The following is a 15,995-nucleotide window of genomic DNA, read 5'->3' as shown; positions in this document are numbered from 1 at the left end:
ATTATTTCACATTTTTTTTATCTCAGCCTTACCAATCTGACATTTTAACGGCTTTGTGTTATTATAGAAGCACAGTAGAAGTTATAGGGGTGCAACATGAACATTGTGATTCATACAGTGGGTTTAGGGAAAACAAAGGTTTTTAGCTTCTTCCTGAAACTAAGGTAATTGTTATCAGTTTTAATATCAATGGATAGGGAGTTTCATAGTGAGGGTCCAGCCACAGGGAAGAGTGAGTTGAAAGAGTTCTGGAATCTGGTCCCTTTGGACTTGACAATCAGTGTTCAAGCATGGGTGACTGGGGTCCACACAGAGTGACAAGCACAGCTCTGGCCACCTTGTTAGGCAGACTGGATGGGCCGTGTGGGTCTCTATCTGCCGTCATTTACTGTCACTGTATTAAGTAATTCTATAAATTGGCTAGATGAACATGCCACATATCTGCATGGAACTGTTTATTAGAAACTCACTATACCACCTTTACTAATCAAGTAGGTGAAAGTGATATACAGATTAAATGAAAGGAAGGAACGCTATATGCTTTAAGGGCTTCCCTACACCCCTTCCCGTGCACTCCGCTCCATGGATAAATCCTTCTTATCTGTTCCCTTCTCCACTACTGCCAACTCCAGACTTCGCGCCTTCTGTCTCGCTGCACCCTACGCCTGGAATAAACTTCCTGAGCCCCTACGTCTTGCCCCATCCTTGGCCACCTTTAAATCTAGACTGAAAGCCCACCTCTTTAACATTGCTTTTGACTCGTAACCACTTGCCTCCACCTACCCTCCTCTCTTCCTTCCCGTTCACATTAATTGATTTGATTTGCTTACTTTATTTTTTGTCTATTAGATTGTAAGCTCTTTGAGCAGGGACTGTCTTTCTTCTATGTTTGTGCAGCGCTGCGTATGCCTTGTAGCGCTATAGAAATGCTAAATAGTAGTAGTAGTAGTTTAAAATGTGTTAAATGACACTGCCCCACAAATCAAAGATGGAAGATTATTCCATAATCTGGGAGCCAAAAATGAAAAGGCAGCGTGCAGAACAGCTGATGCTGCAGAGGCGACATGGGCAGGAGTGACTGGGGATTGAGTCTGTCCTGAAAAGGCCACTAAACTACCAGAATTTCTAAGATAGGTCTGGGCGGTGCTTGTGATTGGGGGTTGGGCACTACTCTGCCAGGGGTCTGGGGGGACTCACTTTCTGATGAGGGTGGGGTTTATGATTTTTTGGTTTTCTGCTGGGGAAGGCCGATGGTGAACTTTGACCGCAGATTTGGTTTTGTCTGAAATTGAAACCCCCGATTTTAGTTGCCCTCTAACCTGATGATTTGCATAATTACAGCCTTTTTAGACACATGTACACATGTAGGTTTTTCTTTGTTCTCCATTTCTCCTTTCTAGGAGGACACTCATTCTAAATCTTAGCAGCTTGAACTTTAGAGTGAGCTTTCATTAGCATATTTTAATTGTATGTGTTTAGGAGTAGGAACCCCATTTGTAGAGTGCACAAGAAACAATTACTATGCCCAGAGGTTGGAAAAGCCAAGAGATCAACTATATCTTCAGAATTCAAGCCATAGAGGGACTTCAAACCAAACAGGCTACTTTAAATCTGGCCCGCTGTCTAGTAGATAACCAGTGAAGGTTCCTTACAGAAGTGGTCACAGAGTCAAAATGACCTTTACCAAATATCAGTCTGACCGCTGTATTTTGCAGCATCTGTAGCCAATTTAGCTGAAGTACCACCATACAGAGAATTGCAGTAGTCCAGCTGAGGTAGCAAGATTGCCTGCACCAAGATCCTAAAGTTATGCAGGTGAAGTGATGATCTAATTCCTCTAAGTTGCTTGAGCTTAAAAACGTTTCTTACTAAGTACATTAATCTAATTGGTATAAGTCAAATTTGAATCCAAAATAATCCCTAGTATAAGCATAAAGGAATCCTGGGCAGAAGGAATGGATCCTCAGGAGCTTAGTCGAGATTGGGTGGCAGAGCCGGTGGCGGGAGGCGGGGATAGTGCTGGGCAGACTTATGTGGTCTGTGCCAGAGCCGGTGGTGGGAGGAGGGGCTGGTGGTTGGGAGGCGGGGATAGTGCTGGGCAGACTTATACGGTCTGTGCCAGAGCCGGTGGTGGGAGATGGGACTGGTGGTTTGGAGGTGGGGATAGTGCTGGGCAGACTTATATGGTCTGTGCCAGAGCCAGTGGTGAGAGGCAGGGATAGTGCTGGGCAGACTTATACAGTCTGTGCCAAAGCCGGAGGCGGGGCTGGTGGTTGGGAGGCGGGGATAGTGCTGGGCAGACTTACGGTCTGTGCTAGAGCCGGTGGTTGGGAGGCGGGGATAGTGCTGGGCAGACTTATACGGTCTGTGCCCTGTAGAGCACAGGTACAAATCAAAGTAGGGTATACACAAAAAGTAGCACATATGAGTTGTCTTGTTGGGCAGACTGGATGGACCGTGCAGGTCTTTTTCTGCCGTCATCTACTATGCTATTTCGGACTGATTATCAATCGTTAACTGTTCGCCTGTAGACAACACGAGATCTTTACATAAAGTTCTATCAACATCTTCAAACCGTAAGATTTGTGTTTTATTTTTGTTTCATTTTAAACAATGGTTGAACACCCATTTATCTATCACTGAAATGCAATGCTTTAAAGAAATCAGAGTATCTTCTAGATTATCCAAGACAGGACACAGTAAAAAAATGTCGTCGGCACAAGGTAAGGCTGTAATCTATGAGTGATAAAATAAAGAATTAAGCAATCTTAGGTGTATATTAAATAGAAGTGGAGAAAGCGGGGAGCCCTGTGGCACCTCTGCAGCCACGAATGCCACAGGGGTGCCAAATGACTTGCAAATGGCAGAAGAGAGGGTCAAAGCACACTCGTACAAATTTTAAAAAATATAGTACCAAGGGCCATCAAGTATGGGACAGTCAAGAGTCTTTTATTGGATAATCAAAAGTCTTTTACTGATAGTCCTAACGTGGGCTGTGTTTTGGGATCACTACATCTGCATCAGGGGTCAAATTGCAAACACCACAAAAAAACACCAGTGGGATTTGAATCCTAGTTGCTTTGGTTTTTGGGCCACTAACCATTAGGCTACTTCTCCATCTGAGGAGCACCATTATCCAGACTTTCTCTCCCCAGTGTCACCCTCCCTTCACACTTTTTATTGAATGAGATAAAGGTGCACTTGGAGTGTTAGTGAATTTGGGATTATTCTATTAAATGTGCCAGCGTGTCCCTTTTAAGTCCTCTCTTATCTAACTACAACCTTTACTCCACAGAGAGGTCCAAAGGGTAAGGAAAGTGCTGTACACATTATATAAAGACATAAGGTATTAACCGCTCAACCACCAAGGGAAGCCAAAGCCACAGTAAGTTTTATTTCCCTCCTTACAGGGTTTTTCAGAATACTGCTTGAATTTTTCTGGCATTATTATCGTTTTCCTTTGGACACGTCTCCCAGCTCATAAGCTGTTTTACTTCTGTATTTTTAGCCATAGGCCATCTTGAAAAACAAATTGGATTCCTCTGAAGTCTCCTTTTACACCGTGTCCACATTTTGTGTATATTGAAGGGCTAGTATCTCCTCCCACACAATCTCTTTTCAGCTGTTTGTGCTGTATTCATTTCTTTGGGCTATCTTGTCACTTCTGTATTTTCTTCTGATATTTCTCTTCAGCTGTTTCTGCTGCATCTATCTTTGGATATATCAAAGTAGTGCTGCTCCTTTGAAGTAATTTGTCAGGTTTTCTTGCTCTGTTCTTAGTTGGAATGGATCAGGTAGTGCTATCTTCTCTCTTGCTGTCCACCTTTAGCCGTGCATAGTTCATTCAGAACTTAGTTTTATTAGGGTTCTGCTGTTCCCTCTTTGAGGTTACTCTCCAGCTGTTTATGCTATATTAACACCTTGGGCGTATCAGGATGCTGTAAGCAAAGATTTCTGATGATGAACAGCACATGCACATAAAACTATTTGCTCCAGTAAACACTTATAATATTGCATGGGAGTATATTCACATAAAAGTAAATACTCAGAAAACACAGCATTTATTTTTACATGCTAAATGAGCAGGTGGAGGAGTAGCCTAATGGTTAGTGGAGCAGGCTTTGAGCCTGGCAACCTGGGTTCAATTTCCACGGCAGCTCCTTGTGACCTTGGGCAAGTTACTTAACCTTGAGCAAGTCACTTAGGGGCCCTTTTACCAAGGCGCGTAGGCACCTAGGCGAGTCCAACGCACGTCAATTTGGAACTACCGCCCGGCTCCCACGAGCCCCGGGCGGTAATTCCATTTTTTACGCACGTCCAAAAATATTTTTTTATCTTCTACCGCGTTACGTTGACCGGGAGGTAATCAGCAGTGTACACGCTGATGATTAGCGCACAGTTAACGTATGAGACCTTACCGCTGTTAATGGGTGGCGGTAAGGTCTCAGGCCCAAAATGGACACTCGCCAATTTTTATTTTGCTGCACGTCCATTTTCGGCCAAAAAAGGGCCTTTTTTGCAGGTGTGCTGAAAAATGGACCTGCGCTCATCCAATGCATACGCCTACAACAGCGCAGGCCATTTTTCAGTGCACCTTAGTAAAAGGACCCCTTAACTCTCCATTGCCCCAGGTACAAAAACTTATGTGCTACCAGGAATTAAACATACTTGTTGAGTGTTTGACTTCCATGAAATTAATGGGTTTTTTAAAAACCATTTTAGATGCTGGGTGTTTGGATCTTCACTCTTTTCCTTATCGGCACAGTAAGAGGTGAGATATAAAACTGACATGATCTTAACTGCTGAAGTCTGTCTTCATCTATTGTATCTAAGGTTAGACTCGATATTCTCCCTCACATCAGGGGCGTAGCCAGACTTCGGCGGGAGGGGGGTCCAGAGCCCGAGGTGAGGGGGCACATTTTAGCCCCCCGGCGCTGCCTCCCCTCCCCCCCGCCATTTTTGAACGTGCAGGACATCAGGACTCACATCAGAAACAGAATCCAGATCAGCAATGCGCCGGACTCAGAGACTGGCGCTAAAGAGGACTTCGGTGGGAGTGGGTTGGGGACCCCCGCCAGCAAAGGTACTTGGCAGAGGAGGGTTGGCGGCCGGGGGGGGGGGCTATGGACCTCCTTCCTGCTGAAGTCTGGCTACGACCCTGATAACTGGTCAGTGGCTATTTCTGGCCAGTTAAATAGCTTTGAATATCTGGGGACTGTACAAAAAGTCTATCGCTACAATAGTCCTCAGGCTTGCAGGTCAGCTGTGCATGAATTGATGAGACTTTCACTTATTTTTCATAAAATCATTTATATGGGTCTGATATTAATCTGACGGCTTCAGCCTTAACTGCTTCTGATATAACATCTGATTTGTCTGGAATTCTTTGCAGTCTAAAGTATTTAAAAATGTTTTGCAGGAGGTGAAGTCTGCTATGAGAGGCTGGGATGCTTTACGGATGATATTCCATGGGCTGGGACAATAGAAAGACCAATCGCAAATTTACCCTGGAGTCCTGAAAAGATCAACACACGCTTTCTTCTCTTCACAAAACATAATACTGATAACTTTCAAGTAAGACTTGTAGTGTTTTCTTTTAAATATTTTCAGATTGAAATACTTGCTTCTTTTTCCATTTTTCTGTTTGCTTATTCCCATGTTACCTGTGTACATTTTATAGTCTCTTCACTGCAAGAACTTGTAAGGCCTGCTTTTTTCTGAGGGAATTCTGTGGTCATGGGTAGGGGCGTAGCCAGACTTCGGCGGGAGGGGGGTCCAAAGCCCGAGGTGAGGGGGCACATTTTAGCCCCCCCCGGGCCACTGACCCCCCCTGCTGACCCCCCCGCCAATGCCGACCCCCCCCCGCCGCCGCCGCCGCTACTGCCACCACCAACTTTGACGACCCCTGCCAACGACCCTCTCGACCCCCCCTCCCGCCGATGACCCTCTTGACCCCCCCCTCCTACTGCCGTGGGCTACCTTTGCTGGCAGGGGACCCCAATCCCCACCAGCCGAGGTCCTCTTCTTCCCGTGAAGGCTTCGTTTTGTTTCCGACGTCCTGGAGAAACAGCTGTGAGTCTGATGTGCAGGACGTCAGAAACAGAACGAAGCCTTCGTGGGAAGAAGAGGACCTCGGCTGGTGGGGATAGGGGTCGCCCGCCAGCAAAGGTAGCCCGCGGAGGTGGCGGGGGAGGGTTGGCGGCGGGAGAGGGTTGGTCGAAAGAGTCTTCGGCAGGGGGTCCAGGGCCAAATCTACAGGGGCCTAGGCCCCCATGGCCCCACGTAGCTACGCCACTGGTCATGGGATAAAAGGTCGTCAAATTTTTAGAAGCCGGGATGATGTGCGCTAAGCACGGATTCTATAATGGCAGTTGTGCAAGCAACTTCCATGACAGAATACTAACGTGTCTGCATTTCCCTCCGGATTCTATATATTGCATCTAGTGTTCTGCCCCGAAATCCAAACATATTCTATAACAACATGTGTAACTTAATTGGCGTAACGAGCTAATCAGTGTTGATAACTGGCCAATGTAACGCCCATTTTTAAAAAAGGCTCCAGGGGAGATCTGGGAAATTATAGACCGGTGAGTCTGACGTCGGTGCCGGGGAAAATGGTAGAGGCTATTATTAAAACAAAATTACAGAGCACATCCGAGGACATGGATTACTGAGACCGAGTCAGCACGGCTTTTGTGTGGGGAAATCTTGCCTGACCAATTTACTTCAATTCTTTGAAGGAGTAAACAAACGTGGACAAAGGGGAGCCGGTTGATATTGTGTATCTGGATTTTCAAAAGGCGTTTGATAAGGTACCTCATGAAAGGCTACAGAGGAAATTGGAGGGTCATGGGATAGGAGGAAATGTCCTATTGTGGATTAAAAACTGGTTGAAGGATAGGAAACAGAGAGTGGGGTTAAATGGGCAGTATTCACAATGGAGAAGGGTAGTTAGTGGGGTTCCTCAGGGGTCTGTGCTAGGGCCCCTGCTTTTAATATATTTATGAATGATTTAGAGATGGGGATAACTAGCAAGGTAATTAAATTTGCTGATGACACAAAGTTATTCAAAGTCGTTAACTCGCGACGGGATTGTGAAAAATTACAAGAGGACCTCACGAGACTGGGCGGCTAAATGGCAGATGACGTTTAATGTGAGCAAGTGCAAGGTGATGCATGTGGGAAAAAAGAACCCGAATTATAGTTACGTCATGCAAGGTTCCACTTTAGGAGTTACGGACCAAGAAAGGGATCTGGGTGTCGTCGTCGATAACACACTGAAACCTTCTGCACAGTGTGCTGCTGCGGCTAGGAAAGCGAATAGAATGTTGGGTATTATTAGGAAAGGTATGGAAAACAGGTGTGAGGATGTTATTATGCCATTGTATCGCTCCATGGTGCGACCGCACCTTGAGTATTGTGTTCAATTCTGGTCGCCGCATCTCAAGAAAGATATAGTAGAATTGGAAAAGGTGCAGCGAAGGGCGACAAAAATGATAGCGGGGATGGGACGACTTCCCTATGAAGAAAGACTAAGGAGGCTAGGGCTATTCAGCTTGGAGAAGAGACGGCTGAGGGGAGACATGATAGAGGTATATAAAATAATGAGTGGAGTGGAACAGGTGGATGTAAAGTGTCTGTTCACACTTTCCAAAAATACTAGGACTAGGGGGCATGCGATGAAACTACAGTGTAGTCAATTTAAAACAAATCGGAGAAAATTTTTCTTCACCCAACGTGTAATTAAACTGGAATTCATTGCCGGAAAATGTGGTGAAGACGGTTAGCTTAGCAGAGTTTTAAAAGGGGTTGGACGGTTTCCTAAAGGACAAGTCCATAAACTGCTACTAAACGGACTTGGAAAAATCCAAAATCCCAGGAATAACATGTATAGAATGTTTGTACGTTTGGGAAGCTTGCCAGGTGCCCTTGGCCTGGATTGGCCGCTGTTGTGGACAAGATGCTGGGCTCGATGGACCCTTGGTCTTTTCCCAGTATGGCATTACTTATGTACTTATGTAATGAGCAGAGGCGGGGCTAGTGGTTGGGAGGTGGGGCTAGTGCTGGGCAGACTTCTATACGGTCTGTGCCCTGAAAATGGCAGATACAAATCAAAGTCAGGTATACACATAAAGCAGCACATATGAGTTTATCTTGTTAGGCAGACTGGATGGACCGTAAAGGTCTTTCTCTGCCGTCATCTACTATAATTGGCAATAATTAGAATTTACATGCGCAACTCGCTAAGTACATTCTGTAATGCAGACAGCCTAAATTCAAATGTGTGCAGCCAAAAAGGGGCATGGCTATATGCGGGGAAATAGGCGTTTTGTGGGCGTTCCAAAATTTACATGCACTTATAGAATATGGCCCTCTGTGCCTAATTCTACATGCCAGCAGGGCCATAGCTAGGTGGGGCCACGGGGGCATGGGTCCCCGCAGATGTAGCCCTGGCCCCCTGCTTTCACCCCCTGCCCCTCCCCGCCACGTTTGACACCCCCCCTCCCCCACAGTCGCTGTCAGGAACCTTTGCTGGCGGGGGTCCCCAACCCCTGCCAACTGAAGTCCTCTTCGTAGGAACATGCAGGACGTCAGGACTCACAGAAACAGAATCCAGATCAGCGAATGCGCTGGACTCTGAGACCAGCGCTGAAGGGGACTTTGGCTGGCAGGGTTTGGGGACCCCCGCCAGCAAAGGTACCTGGCGGTGGCGGGGGAGGATTGTCGGCGGCGGGAAAGGGGGGTCGAAAGGGATGGGGGAAGGGTGGCTGCACCGGGGGGGGGTCAAAAGTGGCGGGGGGGGGGGGGGGGTCAGTGGTGCCGGGGAGAGGAGCTAAAATGTGCCTCCCTCGCCTCGTGCTCTGGACCCCCCTCCCGCCGAAGTCTGGCTATGCCCCTGAACGCCAGTAAATAGATGCTAGTAGTTCTAGGCACTGGGATATCAACTAGGCGCCGCCTATACAATACACTTATGTGGAATCTGGTCCTTTACGTCTAATTTTAGGCAAGAGCACTTATGCTACCTCAATGGCTGCCGTAAATGCTTGCACCTAATTGTAGGTAGTTAGGCACATAAATTTTAGCATTCTATAACCTGGGCATGTAAGTTCCAGCATTGCCCCTGATGCACTCATGTCCCTCTCAGGTCCATGCCCCCCCTTAAAGTTGTGCACTCTGGAATTTGCACGCACAACCTCTAGCATACCAACCAGGGGAAGTTACGAGCATAACTGTTAATTGGTGCCAATAAAATGCAATTAAGCCAATAATTGAATTAAGTTACACACTGAACCGATCTTCTTCTATAACTTGTGTATACAAATTTGTGCACTAGTCGCAAATTGGAGCATGCCAGTTTATAGAATTAAGGATTGGTGTTTGGGAGTTGGACTTGAAGTCGCAGCGGCAGTAGTCAATGCAGCAGGAAAGGCTTGGCTCACCTCTAGCCTTCCCTTCCCTCTCAGTGTCTCGCCCTCGCGGAAAGAGGAAATTACGTCAGAGGAGGGCAGGACACTGAGAGGGAAGGGAAGGCTAGAGGCGAGCCAAGCCTGCCGCTTTCATTGCCACCGCTGCGACTTCAGGTAAAATAAAAGTTTTCAAGGCAGGGCGGCGGCAGGAAGGACAGGCTGGCTGTTGTGGGAAGCTGAAGGGTGGGCAGGTGAGGATTGTGAGCACCTCTCCCGGCAGCGGGCCAACGGTAAGCATGACTTGTGACGCCCTGCAGAGCTTGGCGCCCCATAGCTCCTTTGCATACGGTTACGAACCCAACCAGCCAGCCATCCAGGGACATAGATTGAGAAATTATTATATAAGACTAGTAAAAAAGGCCCGTTTCTGACACAAATGAAACGGGCGCTAGCAAGGTTTTCCTCAGAGTGTGTATGTTTGGGAGAGTGTATGTGAGAGTGACTGTGTGAGAGACAGAGTGAAAGAGTGTGTGTGTGTGTGTGAGAGAGAGAGTGAGTCTGGGTGTGAGTGTGTTTGTGAGAGAGTGTGTGTGTGAGAATGAGAGTGTGTGCAAGTGTGTATGTGAGACACAGTGTGAGAGAGAGTGTGTGTGTGTGTGTGCGAGAGAGAGAGTGTGTGTGAGTGACTGTGTGGCACATAGAGAGTGAATGTGATACAGTGTGAGACAGAGTGTGTGAGAGTGAGAGTCAGAAAGACATTGTATATGAGAGAGAGAGTGTGAGCCCTGCCCTCCCAATCCATGCCCATCTGTCCCCTGCCCCCTCCATTCATCCTTTTCCAGCAATTCCCCTCTCTCCCTGAGCCCTGCCCTCCCAATCCATGCCCATCCATGCTCCTCTGTCACCTGCCCCCTCCATTCATCCCTATCCAGCAATTCCCCTCTCTCCCTGAGCCCTGCCCTGCAATCCATATCCATCCATGCCCATCTGTCCCCTCCATTCATCCCTATCCAGCAATTCCCCTCTCTCCCTGAGCCCTGCCCTCCCAATCCATGCCCATCCATGCTCCTCTGTCACCTGCCCCCTCCATTCATCCCTATCCAGCAATTCCCCTCTCTCCCTGAGCCCTGCCCTGCAATCCATATCCATCCATGCCCATCTGTCCCCTCCATTCATCCCTATCCAGCAATTCCCCTCTCTCCCTGAGGCCTGCCCTCCCAATCCATGCCCATCCATGCTCCTCTGTCCCCTGCCCCCTCCATTCATCCCTTTCCAGCAATTCCCCTCTCTCCCTGAGCCCTTCCCTGCAATCCATATCCATCCATGCTCCTCTTTCCCCTGCCCCCTCCATTCACCCTTTTCCAGCAATTCCCCTCTCTCCCTTCCATGACCCCCCCCTCGCATCCATGCTCCTCTCTCTCCCATGTCCCAGCCTGGCCCGCCCTCTTTCCCCCCCCCCCCCTTCGCATCCATGCCTCCCCCCTTCGCATCCATGCTGTCATTTTTCCCTTGCCCTCCCGCTCCCATTTTTCAACTTTACTGCCCACCCTCTTCTCTCCCCCCAACATCCCTTTTCTTTTTTTTTTCTTTTTAAATTTACCTCCGTGGCGGTTCCGGCAGCGCAGCGTCAGGGAAGGAGGCGGCGCTCCCGACGTCTAGCCTTCCCTTCGCTGTGTTCCGCCTTCTTCTGACGTCATCCTTGACGTCAGAAGAAGGCGGAACACAGCGAAGGTAAGGCTAGAGACGTCGGGAGCGCCGCCTCCTTCCCTGACGCTGCGCTGCCGGAACTGCCACCACGTAGGTAAATCTGTTTGTTTGTTTTTTTTTCCGCCCTCGACGTCATGACGTTTGACGCGAGGGCGGGGCAGAGACGGCTGGGTGGCTTCACACCATGAATCCATAAACCCTTCAGGGAGTGTTTGAGTGACTTCAGAACGTTGTCTTCATCAGAACGTTCACGGTGCGTTTTATTATATTAGATGGGAATGCCTAGTGTTAGGCTCAAGCATGACTGTTGGGCATATTCTATAAACCATGCCTAAATCTAGGTGCCGTGTACAGAATTCCCCTAGGTGGAAATAGTTTTGCTGCCAATTTTTCAGCCACCATATATTAAATCTAGTCCATAATGTGGAAGTATAAACTTACCCACAAAAGTGCCAGCAGAGGGGCCTAAATGCTATTCTTTAACGATAATGGCATAGCATGAAAACCAGTGCATTCTTTCTAGTGGAAAAGGTGCCGGTACTCAAATGCCAGGCCACCCTTCAGGGGTGGGGTGATCACTGAGGGACCCACCCCACAATAGCCGGGCTCCCTGCAATCAGTCACAGAATCTATGACAAGGCAGAATTGGTGTGTAGAGCCTGAGCTCTTTCATTAAAACTTGGAGTCCATAGGTCAATTTTAGCAGACAATGAAAAAGGTGCCGGTACTCAGTACCCCCAAGTACCCCCTCAAAAAAAGCCCTGATGTAAACGTAAGGCAGGGAGCACGGGTGGAACATGATACTTACAGAATACTGTACTTTATGTGCAGTCCTGACGCATTTTCCCCACCTGCACTTACCCCGGGTCTGTGGCTGGTTTAACTGTGGCCGTCTGAATGTTAGGCTTACTGATACTGAATAGGATCCTACTGCACATCCTCAGGTTACCTAAATCAAGGGTGTAGCCAGATCTTGCGGTGGGAGGGGGCCAGAGCCCAAGGTGGGGGGGGGCACATTTTAGTCTGCCGTCCCGCCGCCTCGCTGCTCCCCCTGCCACCCTTCAGTACCCCACAGCAGAAAATACCTTTGCTTGCAGGGGTTCCTAACCCCCGCCAGCCAAAGCCTTCTTCAGCACAGGTCTCCGGCACCACCACATTCCTTGCGCTGCTGTTTCTTCTTCCTTGTCCTGCACGCTCCTTAGGAAGACGAGGAAGAAAGGGCAGGGAACACGGCGGCACTGGAGATCGACACTGAAGAAGGCTTCGGCTGGCGGGGTTGGGGATCCTGCCAGCAAAACCAGGGGCCCCGGATGAAATTTGGGGGGGCCCAGGTCCCTGTGGCCCCACCTAGCTATGCCACTGATCTAAATGAAGGTGACCAGTTGTAAAACTGCCCCCTACCTTTTTAAAGGTGTGTTATCGATCCATATATGCCCCAATAAATGCATATATCTCTATAAAGAACCTTTCCAACTCACAATAATATTTATATCTCAGTTTATATACTCCAGTATCTTAAATTCTAGGTGCGTCACAGCATATCACATTCACAATATAAACACAGAACATCTGATAGGCATATGTATGTTATTGTTTATATGATAAGAAGAAATAAACATCCCAAAACCTAAAATCATCCCTGTCCCTAGAATCACCTCCCCCTCAAAAACCAGAAATCACAAGCCTCTTTGTCACTGGACCAAATCTCTACATTCTTTCATAATTCAGTTCGAAGGTGCTACTAAAAAAAAGTCTTTAAATATTTCCGTAATTGTAAATCAATTCCCCAGTAACTTTTAAATGCTGTTTCAAATTATGAATTTTCTCCAGAAGCTGATTCCAAAATCTAGCACCCTCTGCCTGAAACTTACGTAGCTGATTATCATTTAAGCAAATTTGCTCCATCAACAGGATCTGCAACAACAATTGATCACTAGATCGGAGAGGCTGCTGTGTGCAATGAATCTTCAGCAAAGCCGATAACGTCGAAACAGCCCACAGCTCTAAGCTTCCTGGGCATTTACCATCAATTAACCAGTGGCGTAGCTAGGTGGGGTGCCAGGGGAGCGGCCGCTCCCCCCAAACGGAGTTCTGCCTGGTCCGGCGCCTATTTTTTTCATCCTGTTGCAGTGAAAATGTGCGCCGGCGGCTGGCAGAGAACTCCGCTCTCACTCCCTCCACGCCGTCAACTTACCTCATCCTGGCTCCGCTTTTGCAACTAACCATTTCCTGACAGTGGTGTAGCTACGGGTGAATCTGGGTGGGTACAGGCCCACCCAGCAGAGGCACAGCTGGTTTGTGGCTGGCAGGGATCCCTAAGCCCCGCCAGCTGAAGACTCCCGGTGATCTGGCATCTCTTAACTTTCTCCTCCAATTCCCCCAGTACCTTTTAAATCCTTCAGTGCTAGGCTGGCAGTGAGTAGCAGCTCGTGCTGGCTGCTTGAGCTGACCCTGAGCCTTCCCAGGCAGTTGTGTCAGAGGCAGTCCTGGAGGATTTAAAAGGTACCAGGAGATTGGGGGAGTGAAGTTAAGAGATTCCAGACCATCTTGGTGGGGGGCGAGGTTCCCGTGCCTACCCACTTGGGGCTCAAGCCCACCCAAAATTGGATGTATGGCTACGCCCCTGCTTCCTGGTCGGAGCTTATATACAGTCTTTAATATTTACCTTCAAAAATCAATACAGAGATCATCTACTTACTAGGACAGACATCTTTGCCCATCCTCTTAGGGTGTTAGAAGCAGAGAATCCCACAAGCTACTTCTTTTTGTAGAGAAACATTTTGGAGCTCTGCTATAGTGATATCTGGCATCCTGAAATCAAAATTCTGATTTCAGGATAACATTTATTCATAGTAACATAACAGAGTAACATGGTTAACAGACAGCAGATAAAGACCTGCATGGTCAGTAAGATGGCTACAGTTGTACCTGCAGTTCCATGCAGAACATACGGGTTGCCTCCTCTATGTTTCCATTTAGGGCTGTACCCCAAAATAACTATTCACCATGACCTCCTTTCCAGCCCTGAGCCTGCCTTTCTGCAAACGTGATGGTAAAGCTACCCATGTGGATTCTTGAAACAGCACCAAACTGAATTGGACTCTGGATCCAGAGTTGAATTGGGCTTGTTGGGGTCCCTGCGATCTAAATCCATCAGTGTCTGTCATTTGTTTTATACTTTTGTTGTGACAAATTTGTGCAACTGTATGTATGCTAAAATATGTCTAAAGTTGTTCTGAGCATATACAGAGGAAGACAGGTAAGAAAATTCATAAATGAAGATGTGATAAATGAATAGCTATTTTGTGATTTAAGATTTTTGAGAGCTGCACCTCCGTTTCTTAGTTTGTGATAGTCAAGTCTTAATCATAGTCTAATTATTGCCCCTCCTCCCACATTGCTCCAGTATATTGATTTTCTCTTGGGATTGCAATGTAAATAATTCCAGGTGGAATGACTCTCAGCACCTGGGAGTCAGTCTAATGACCTAAAACGTCACTGAGGTAACTGCAAACTTGGAAAGAGTGAGCAAATAGAGAGAGAGAGAGAGAGTGAGTTAATTCTCCGAGTGGCACATGCTGTGATCTGGGAAATTTATTATTTTTTTCAATCTTCACATGTTGAATTTGAAGCTCGGGGTCCTGGAGAAAACTGGAGTTTTGCTAGGTTAAGTACATAAGTATTGCCATACTGGGACAGACCACAGGTCCATCAAGCCCGGCATCCTGTTTCCAACAGTGGCCAATTCAGGTCACTAATACCTGGCAAGATCCCAGAAAAGTACAAAACATTTTATACTACTTATCCCAGAAATACTGGATTTTCCTCAAGTCCAATTTAATAATGGTCTATGGACTTTTCCTTTAGGAGGCCATCCAACCCTTTTTTAAACTCTGCAAAGCTAATTGCCTTTACCACATTCTCTGGCAATGAATTCCAGAGTTTAATTACACGTTGAGTGAAGAAAAAATTTTCTCTGATTCATTTTAAATTTACTACTTTGTAGCTTCATCGCATGCCCCCCTAGTCCTAGTATTTTTGGAAAGCGTAAACAGATGCTTCACGTCTACCCGTTCAACTCCACTCGTTATTTTATAGACCTTTTCTCCAAGCTGAAGTTATGGTACTGTTCAAAGGATCAGTGATTAAAATGAGCTCGTGAGATCATAAAGGCCTCTTATTCAGATGATGAAGATTCCCGTGTGGTTTTGAAAGCTGATATACTATACCCTCTTTTTTTGTTGTTGGTTCTTTGTATGCTAACATAGCTTTTAAAGACTCCAGATTCCCTCTAAGATGCCTATTTGTACAGCCAATAAAATCAAAAGGCATCGTCATTGATTTTGGTGACTGGAAACAAACCCCCAGCTTGCACCAATGTGTTTTTCCTTCACAGGAGATCACTGCAATCAACCCATCAACTATTTTATCGTCAAATTTCCAAGCCAGCAAAAAGACTCGCTTTATCATACATGGGTTCATAGACAAGGGAGAAGAAAATTGGCTGTTGGACATGTGCAAGGTGGGATACAGAGATAACAGCTGTCGTAAAATACCACAGGCTCGACATTCAGCTGGCGGAAATAAGCATTTTGCTGACTGCCGTTGGCGTTAAACCTGGAAATTCAATGCCGGGCCATGTTTGGGCTCCGGGATTGAATTTCTAGGTACAGAGAGCTGACTAACTCATTGCCGATTAAGTGCGATATTAGGTACTTAACCGTCTATGAAGAACCGCATAAAGATAGGACTGCCTTAAAAAAAATAAATCTATCATAATAGAAAATCAAAGAATAAACTTTGTCCATAAAATAAGTGTATATCCCAAAACAGTAATGATTAAATAGAAAATCTGAAGAGGAAATAATAATCCTATATAGG

At 46.8% G+C, this 15,995-nt stretch overlaps 1 protein-coding gene across 3 annotated transcripts in view; it reads left to right on the top strand.

Annotated features, from left to right (window-relative positions):
• The first annotated feature begins 3,341 nt into the window (after positions 1 to 3,341).
• LOC115471082 (pancreatic triacylglycerol lipase-like) overlaps positions 3,342 to 15,995 on the top strand; it is a 54,399-nt gene continuing 41,745 nt past the window's right edge. For all 3 annotated transcript variants that reach the window (XM_030204759.1, XM_030204758.1, XM_030204757.1), the window contains exons 1-4: positions 3,342 to 3,385; positions 4,723 to 4,771; positions 5,420 to 5,574; positions 15,511 to 15,636. In XM_030204759.1, the coding sequence (XP_030060619.1) occupies positions 4,723 to 4,771; positions 5,420 to 5,574; positions 15,511 to 15,636 (330 nt within the window). In that variant the 5' untranslated portion in view covers positions 3,342 to 3,385. The remainder of the gene's footprint in view (positions 3,386 to 4,722; positions 4,772 to 5,419; positions 5,575 to 15,510; positions 15,637 to 15,995) is intronic.

Source organism: Microcaecilia unicolor, chromosome 5 (assembly GCF_901765095.1).
Source record: "Microcaecilia unicolor chromosome 5, aMicUni1.1, whole genome shotgun sequence".
In the NCBI taxonomy this organism is placed as follows: domain Eukaryota; kingdom Metazoa; phylum Chordata; class Amphibia; order Gymnophiona; family Siphonopidae; genus Microcaecilia; species Microcaecilia unicolor.
This window is presented reverse-complemented; position numbering and strand designations above follow the sequence as displayed.